General features: G+C 37.5%; 1 protein-coding gene across 1 annotated transcript; it reads left to right on the forward strand.

The window, feature by feature from the left end:
* Positions 1 to 4,000: 4,000 nt before the first annotated feature.
* Positions 4,001 to 5,906, forward strand: LOC120000877 (UDP-glucuronate 4-epimerase 6). The gene has a single exon (XM_038849044.1). The coding sequence runs from the start codon at positions 4,171 to 4,173 to the stop codon at positions 5,536 to 5,538; it is 1,368 nt and encodes a 455-aa protein (XP_038704972.1). The 5' UTR covers positions 4,001 to 4,170; the 3' UTR covers positions 5,539 to 5,906.
* Positions 5,907 to 9,523: the final 3,617 nt, after the last annotated feature.

Genomic DNA, 9,523 nt, shown 5'->3' on the forward strand with positions numbered 1-9,523 from the left:
TGATGTGTGTTGACATCGACACTTATTTCAGGCATCTTATCCATGTTTCATACGAAGGTATTGATGTTGAAAAGGAGTAAGTTGACCTGCTTTTTAGAAAGCTTCTTGGGTAGCTCAGAACTGAGGTTGAGCTTTCTTTTACTACCTTCTTTAGCAATTATTGGGAACAACTCCTTGGCAGAAGTTGGCTTCGGGTTGGCTATCTCTTGAACATTAAGACTAGCAACTGAGATGGTGGACCTCTTTTTCTCTTTAAGTCCTTTATATAAACCTACCGAGAAAGATTTTGGTTGCCCCTTACTTCTCTTATCCCATTGTCGGTTGAAAACTTTGTCTTTGAGTGGTAAGATTACTGCTAGAACTTGATTGAGGAGAGGTCTTCCAATGAGCGCATTATAAGGAGTCCTGACATCGACCACTAAAAAAGTTAGACATGAATAACTTAGACTTAAGATGGGGAGAGCACAAGGTGATTGGAAGTGTAACAACTCTGAGAGGTATAGCATACTCCCCAGTGAAGCCATATAACAGGGATGAGAATGTTTTCAAATTCACATTGTTGATGTTCATGTCCCTAAAGACATGGTAGAAAATAATATCATGAGGAACGTGTATGTCGTTAGTGTTTTTCTTGAAGAAGGTTATTAGTTCCTCATCTTTTTTCTAGTTCTTTCTTTTGTCATCAACCTAGTGGACTTTTCTTTCATAGGCTATCCATCTTGAAGAACTTTCTCCTCCTAATGTCAGTCCTTTGACAATCATGTTGATTGTTCCAACTACACTTCGGTTATACCGACAAGGTGAGTTATCTTCCCTCATCTTTGGGTGTCGTTCCTCTCCTCAATCATCGTTCATCTTGTTCATCTTCTCTTTTCCTTCCCTGTATTGGTAAAATTTTTGAGATAGCCTCGTCGGATAAGGCTTTCTATCTCTTCCTTAAGATGTCAGTATTCATCAGTGTCATGACTCGGTCCTCGTTGGAACTTATATTGTTAATCACTTCTTTTTCTCGGATGTTCTCTTCAACTTTGGGGGCCATTTAAGAAGATCGTGGTCCTATATTTCTATTAGGACCTTCTTCACTTAAGTGTTAAGGGGAGTATAATTATTGTATCGAAGAGCCGGTGTTTGGTCAGACTTTCGAGAAGAAGATGTGCCATCCAAGATGTGCTTCTTATCGCTGGTTGCTCTATCTTAGTTATTTAAGTTTCTTTTCTTGGACGGGGATTCAATTGGTGAGGTAATAACATGATCCGCTTCTTCTATAGCCTTGTCTATGACAATGTATTTTGCAACGCATTCTAAAAGCACTCCCATATCCTAGGTGGCTTTTTCGAAAGGGAGTGTTTAAGAGTTCTATGTCGGACAACTGTACAACGGTTGTGGCTACTGATGTACCAAATATATACATACATTTGTGCATCCTTTACACATAAGTTCATCCCATTTTGAGTTGATTAGGAGTTGATATTGCCTAAGAAAGCTATATTTGCATATTGTAGGTGTCAAGGCAAGAAAGGGAGGAAAAGAGTGCAACTCTGTTGTGAAGAATGATCATTGTTTCAAGGAGGATTTAGCTTTACTAGGAAACAACCTCTCTTGGTCTTTGAATTGTAGAAGGATTCCTGCTAGAGAGTTTTGTTCCTTTTTGTCTGTGCATGATCTTCCTAGTTTACCCGAGATAGTCATACTGGATATACCGAGGTACATGATGTAAGGTATTTGGATGTTACTGAGGTATAATCAGTAAATTACTCTTCTTCTCGGGTCTGACCGAGAGAACTTTTGCGGACAATAAACCGAGGTGGGATTTCAAGGTATTTGACTATATCCGAGGTATCTCTTTGGGTAAGTTTGGTGTTGTTTTATATCATCACGTGTCTTTCATTGAGCGGAGGGTGTTTTAGCATAATAAAGATCAAATGTAATGAGGGGGCGGAATCACTCTTTCCCAATGGGACAACCGCCCCCTTAAAGAAAATTTAATAGTAAAAAAACTGAGGAGAATATTAAAATTTTAACTTGAGTACTTTGCCCCCTAAAATATCAAGAAAAAAAAATGTAAGTGTCCGATGGAATTTATAGGGGTTCATGGGATTACTGGTCTTGTAGAGAAAATAGTTGTGACAATGTATAACTTGGTGTATAGACTAATAACAATAGCATTGACTTTACATGTGACAACTACAAACATAGAGAGAACATTTCCAGTTATGAAGGTTGTGAAGCAGTAATTGCGAAATCAAAGAGGATATGAATGATTTAAGTACTATCTAGTTACGTGCATTAAAAAAGAAGTGTTTGATCAAATTCTCCATGTGATTATTACGCAATATTATCAAAACGTGATAATTTCCAAAAAACAATTATAAATATTTTATCAAATTTATGAATATTATTATGTGTGACATAAATAGAAAAACCCAAAAAACTTTCGGCGATATTTCCGGAATCCCAAACTAAATTTCACTTTTTAATATGCGATGTTAGTTCCGCCCAGTAATAAAACATATAATGACAAAAGTTGTTTTCAACACAATCATGCTATATCCTATAGACATGTACGGTGTTGGATGGGACACATTGAGAGAGAGAGAGAGAGTATTACCTTAAGGAATAGTAAAACAAAAACCAGTAAGATTGTACGTGCCATACCAAAAAAATCGCTCAGTAGTAATCAACGTGAATGCCCTTAACATGGCCTTCAATGATTGGTCGGTTTCACAAATGCGTCTCTCTCCTAGACGACGAGTCTGTCTATATGCTGACTAATATGTGAATGCGAACAAATTATCTCGAAAGGTGTGGGACCCACTGGACGCGTAGGTGTTTTCGCTGCTGTCGGTTTTGATAAAAACGTCCATCGATTTCGCAGTAATTATTAATTAATTTAATTTAACGGATTAGATCAAAGTTTAATTTATAATATCATCATGATTAAGAATATAAGACCACCGACGAGGCCTATACGCATACGTAGTAACCTTTAATTCTCGTAGAGACGTCCAAGGTGACTGATTCTATATAGGCAACAAAAAATTAACTCTAGAATCTAGATCTACACTTAATTAATTACTCATTAATTTAATTAAATATATTCAGAACCTTAAATACTATTGTCGGTAACAAACTAGATTAACTGACAATCAAACATGAATTAGTCTAGATCAGAGTGATATCACTTCCTCGTAAGCGTTAGGGGATGGATTGAGTAACGACAAAAAGAAGACGAGTACAATAAATCTCAATTGTCCGTATATCGGTTATTGTGTATAAATTTTTTCGTACATGCATCAACCCACGTTTTTTTTTTTTATGTAGAGTTAATATGATGAATTGAAATTAGATTATTATTTTTTTTACTAGAAATATGAAACATTGCTTTAGAAAAAAAAAAACTAACTATGAAATATTAATTTTAATTCAAAAATTGGAGTACAAGGCATAGATACTTGAATATAAGATGGATTCTATCAGCGTGCGTCACGAAATGCGAAAATAAGAATTGATTAGTTCAAGACTAAGCCAACATAACTTGGAATATACTAAGAAAGTTTAGAGTCCACAAAGAAAATTCAAAGAAACCTCAAGAATATTAATAATTCATCAATTTTTATTTTATTTTTTTTACCAAAACAACTATCGCCCTATAAACACTAAAATGACTAGAATTTCTATTAACTATTAAAATTGCTAATAATTCTATTAGAAATAGACTTCCAAACATAATAACGAAAGTAAATAATTAAACTAAATCTTTGGATATTTAGGATTGATGAATCCTTAAGTACATCAATATAGTGAATGAATTCTTAAAATGAATTTGTACTTTTATTTAATTTATAGTGAATGGAATTCAGTGTGTTCACATAGAATCACATGGGGTGGGAGTGATAAGGTCTATGGACAGAAGAAGATAGCTGGCATTTGGTATTTGATGGAGAAGATTTTATAATTCGCTTACTTTCCATCTGTAACATGAAGTTGAAAAGAGTGAGAGTAGTAAACAAAAGTGGTCTCCAACCGACACCCCATCGTTGGTCCACCACCACTCTCTCTCTTTCCCTCTCTCTTCTTTATAATCTTCAAATCTACACTCTTCACAAAATTCAGGGACACACAACCCCTTCTCTCTCTCTGGTTTTGTTTTTGTGATATTTTCAATCATCAATGGGTTCTCCACCAGATACAAGCAAGACCATAAAAATGGAACGCTACAATAGTTATGTTCGCAGAATAAACAGTACGAAGCTTTTGAACGCTTCGTCTAAGCTTCTCTTCCGTGCCACCCTTCTCATTGCGCTTGTTTTGATTCTTTTCTTCACCCTAAACTACCCTCCACTTTTTTCTGATTCTTCCCATCATGCCCCTATCCACCGTCACAGCTTCCTCTCTACCACTGCTGATTTCTTCGGCGGCGCTTCCTGGGAGAAGCAGGTTCGCCACTCTGCCACCCCACGCCGCCCTAACGGCTTCTCTGTCTTGGTCACCGGCGCTGCGGGATTCGTCGGCTCTCACTGCTCACTTGCCCTCAAAAAGCGCGGTGACGGAGTTCTCGGGTTGGATAATTTCAACAGCTACTACGATCCTTCCTTGAAACGTGACCGACAGGGACTTCTCGCTAAGCATCAGATTTTCATCGTCGAAGGGGACTTAAACGACGCCGCTTTGTTGAGGAAGATTTTCGATGTTGTTCCATTCACTCACGTGCTCCACCTGGCGGCACAGGCGGGGGTGCGGTACGCAATGCAGAATCCGCAGTCCTATGTGCGTTCCAACATTGCTGGCTTCGTGAACCTTCTAGAGGTTTGTAAATCGGCGAATCCACAGCCGGCGATTGTGTGGGCCTCGTCGAGCTCTGTTTATGGACTGAACAGAGAGAATCCGTTCTCCGAATCGCACAGGACGGACCAGCCAGCGAGCCTGTACGCGGCCACCAAAAAGGCCGGAGAAGAAATCGCCCACACTTACAACCATATTTACGGTCTTTCACTCACTGGATTGAGATTCTTCACTGTGTACGGTCCATGGGGGAGACCTGACATGGCTTACTTCTTCTTCACGAAAGATATTCTGCAAGGCAAGAAAATCGACATATACCAGACCCAGGACGAGAAAGAGGTGGCGCGTGACTTCACTTACATCGATGACGTAGTGAAAGGATGCGTAGGAGCGTTGGACACGGCGGGGAAGAGCACCGGAAGCGGTGGCAAGAAGAAAGGGCCCGCGCCGCTTCGAGTCTACAATTTGGGGAACACGTCACCGGTTCCGGTAGGGAAATTGGTGTCTATATTGGAAGGTTTATTGAACACGAAAGCGAAGAAGCATGTGATTAAGATGCCAAGCAACGGCGACGTTCCGTATACACACGCTAATGTTACACTGGCTCACAAGGATTTTGGGTACAAGCCAACCACTGATCTCTCCACTGGACTGAGGAAGTTTGTCAAGTGGTATGTAAGTTATTATGGTATACACTCGAGGGTAAAAAAAGAAAGTGAAGTCAACAGTGAGCATCCCAAGGGATCTGCTGCTTAATCTCCTCCTCATCCACAACAAAATCACATGGTTGGCTTCTTTTTTATTTTTTGTTGATCAAATTACTTATTTATGTTTTCAATTATTATTGTGGTCCTGATTGTACTGGATTAAAATGGGTCTGCTGCAATTGTTGTTGTTGTTGAAGATGTAGATTATTTAGATACAGAGATTTGGATATATGGAAGAAGAAGATAAATGTGAATGAAAGAAAAACAGAAAAGGAAAGGAGGGAGAAGATGTGTAGATCCGTGGGTGTAATAATGTTCGGTTGGGGTCTGCCAGAAAGGGTGCAGATCTCAGCCGTTGGATTCATAAAAAAGAGATTGAACAACAATGATGGAAATCAATATTCTTGTTTGGCTTTATTGGATTATTTTTTCTTACCTTTTGCTTCTATATCTATATAGAAAATGTAAATAAAAAGTGCGAATCAATTTTATGAATTTGAAATAAAATAAAATATTTGTAATAAAACACAAAAGAAGTAAGGGCCACACATATATTGTGGGACCTGTAGCATCTATGGTTGAAACTCAATAGCATTAACATGCAGTCAGAGTCTCTGAAATTTGGTCTGAAATTTTCATTTGAAGATGCTGCCATCTATGCAAGAGAGACAGGGATGTTTGCACCATTCATTTGGAACTAATTACACATCCAAAGTAGACAAATTGGCAATAAGTTTAACATGCACTCAGACTCTCTGAAATTTGACCTAATATATATTAAATATTTTGAATCGATTTTGTTATATTTTATATTTGTGAAAGCACTTCATACTACTTGACTCACACATGGTGGCAAGGCCTAGGAAAGATGGAGATAGTCTTACGTTACATAGGTAAGGTTTGACAGTGTGTTTCAACTGTGTTCAGGTGCACTGCATCTCACAACACCACAGTTTTTGTAACACATCAAACAACTTTTGCGTTCCAACTCACCTCACAGGATCACAGCTTTTTACCTCACAGCATCTCATCACACCTCACAGCACTCCCAAACGCTTACAATATATGTTGAATTGTCCTACGTAATCAAATTAGGTCAATTATTTTATTTTAGATTAATGTACAATGTAAAGGTGAAGTGATTTTATATTAATATTATTAGTCATCTAATATAACCGTAATTTAGATGCGTCAAACGCACCTCACAGCGTCGCACCACAGTTTTAAAAGTGATGCGCCAAACAGTCTTTTGCGTTCCAACTCACCTCACAGCACCATAGTTTTATAACTAACAGTACCGCATAGCACCTCACAGCAGCTGACAGCACTCCCAAACACGACCATAGTCTTACAATTGCAAAGAGTACTTTTTTTTTTCTCTCCGGGATCAATCAGTATGAACTTGGGAGTTACAGAGTTCAATTCTCATTGGAAGCAATATTCTTGTGGTTGTGACCACCCGCTAGCTTTTGGCCTAACTTATCCTGTCGTCAGGTGAAAATTTACACGCGCGCGAGCTTGATGGCCCTAGTTTAGGTTCATATCGGATGTGCAAAGAACAAATTTGCATTTGTAATTCTTGGTTACCCAAAAAGTCCATTTCTTAACAATATATGTTCACTCTTTTGTTCTTGGAATGAAGACATAATTCAAGATAAGTTCTAGATTGACATATCAACTCCTTGAAATATAGACATAATTAAGAATTTTTGTCCTCCCTCCAAAGCTCCAATATATTCTCTTTTTTAGTTTCCCTAGCACTTTCTCTGACTTTTCTGTTTGGACATGCTAGGTTTATGCTCCTTCTTGAGAGAGTGCCAAAAAAATAGAGAGGGAGTGAAAGAGAGCTTGAGGGAGCAAAATAGTATCAAGAGTGGACTTGTTCTCCTCCAATATAGTGAAACTGGATCTCTACTGAAACTGGATCTCTGCTTCTCGTCAACGTAGGTTTTTGTTGAACCACATATATAAATCTTGTATCTTTTATTGTTTTGATTTAATTATCTATAATTGTTCTGACTTGGATCTTGTTATTGGTTTAGTCAATCATTGTGCGCTTTGTATGTGGGTTTGATTTTTGCACGACAAGAGATCTTTTAATTTGGTGGCACAGACACATACTGGCCATCCTTTAGTCTACAAATCGTCATTGCCAAGTGCAAATAGAGTAATAGGTACACAATCAAGGATTCTAATTCTCCATCAAAATGGAAAAGTATATGGAAGTTTCCTTCGGGTGGCTTCTACTCAGTCCCTTATGCAAATTGGCACTTTTCAATCCCTCTTTGTTTCAAAGAAAATAGGGGTCGAAGATCCTTTGCTTTGTAAACCTTTTGGGATAGTGATCCATTTTTAGATCAACGAAGGGATAAGGAAACTCTAAATTCCTTAAGAGTTCACAATTTTCATCCAATGGTGGAGAGTAAGTCTTGGAGAAAATACAAAGATGTGATATTATCTCTCAAATTATTAGATGATAATTGTACACTATAGAAATGGTAGAGGCCCCAGATCCTCGACAGAGTGCACTCTTTTTTATTAGCATTTATTTTTGCGTAATTATTGCCTAGTTTGGTGCTACATATTGAAAGTAGTAGAAATGGTGGACAATTTTAATAGCAGAAATGCTGCCTAAATGGTTGGTAGTGTTTGGATAAACTTTTGCTGATAACATTTTTATGTATAACATTATATGACAAGTTACGTGTAAGGGTATTATGTATTTTAGTTGTAACAGACCCGGACGTTATTGTCGGAAGCATGATGGTTGTCATACATCCCACATCGGAAGAATGTGGCAAGACAAAGTACTTTATAAGATTGGACAATCTTATCACTAGTAAGCCATTTTTCTAGTGTATAGTTAGGTCGATGACAACGTCTAATGATGCGGAACATGACGTTCTCCGAAACTTGAAGCTCGCCAGCAACAACAACATCAACATCAACATCATGTGACGATGATGATAGAAACTCCACGGGTCACGTATTTCAACTGCATAGTGACCCCATGGCTTCTTCCTCATTGATTTATGTGTTATAAGAGAGATGAAGAGAGAGACTCTGAAAGTTCAGAAACTGTAGCAGTGGCTGGTGGTAGTCCTGTCTCCGAAGCTCAATACGACGCTGGTGGAAGAAGAGTGAACCCTAAAAACATGTTCACAAATTGATGGAAGGGTATAAGGACTTGGGGTAAAATGGGGATGCCATCAAAATTTGGAGGACATAATAGTAATGTACACAAAAATGTTGATAAAAAGCTTTGAATTGGGAACATTCTCAAAATGGGCATTTTTGCTATCAAAAGTGTCTCGGAATTTCCATCACAAAATGGTCGTTTGGCAATGAAAAAATTTAGGCTAATTACAAGCATAAATGCTTGTAAAAAAGTTTTACCAAACGCAACTTATATTTGGTAGAAATTAGCATTTATTTCTAGGTAATTATATTTTGTGGGTTTTGTTATATTTTGGCGCACATGACATGGGTAACATGTTTGGTTTTTGTCTTTAGTTGTGCACCTATTTCTCTTGATTCCCTTTGATCAAAGGACCAAAATCCTTATTTCTACTAGTTTGACCTAATTATATTTTAATCCAATGATTTGATGTCACACACCTCTTAAATCAAGAGACGAGAAATATTGTATGAAAATTGTACATTCTGAAAATTGTAGAACCCCAGATTCTTGACTGAGTGTTTCTAAGTTAAAATTAAAATTCTTTTTGTATTGAAAATAACTACATCAAATAAGAAAAAAAAATTGAAAAATCGAAAAACAAGAAGGAATATGTAGAAAATGAGATTGGGGATGGAAGTTAGTGTGGGAGACAGTTGGGAGTGAATGTGATATGGATACGCGGGGGAGCATATTTAAGTGGACTTTGAAGGATATAATTATTTTTATTTTTTATTTTTTTATGGAGAAGAAATAATAATAATTATTATGTCAAGGTTGGCACATGACATGGGTAACATGTTTGGATTTTGTAATCCAATGTCAATATCGAAGAGCATATATTTTATATATTATA

The sequence above is a fragment of the Tripterygium wilfordii genome, chromosome 1 (assembly GCF_013401445.1).
Source record: "Tripterygium wilfordii isolate XIE 37 chromosome 1, ASM1340144v1, whole genome shotgun sequence".
Lineage (NCBI taxonomy): Eukaryota > Viridiplantae > Streptophyta > Magnoliopsida > Celastrales > Celastraceae > Tripterygium > Tripterygium wilfordii.

What these genes read in the sequence shown, in the direction of transcription:
- LOC120000877 (XM_038849044.1), top strand. Translation starts at nt 4,171, where the DNA reads ATGGGTTCTCCACCAGATACAAGCAAGACCATAAAAATGGAACGCTAC.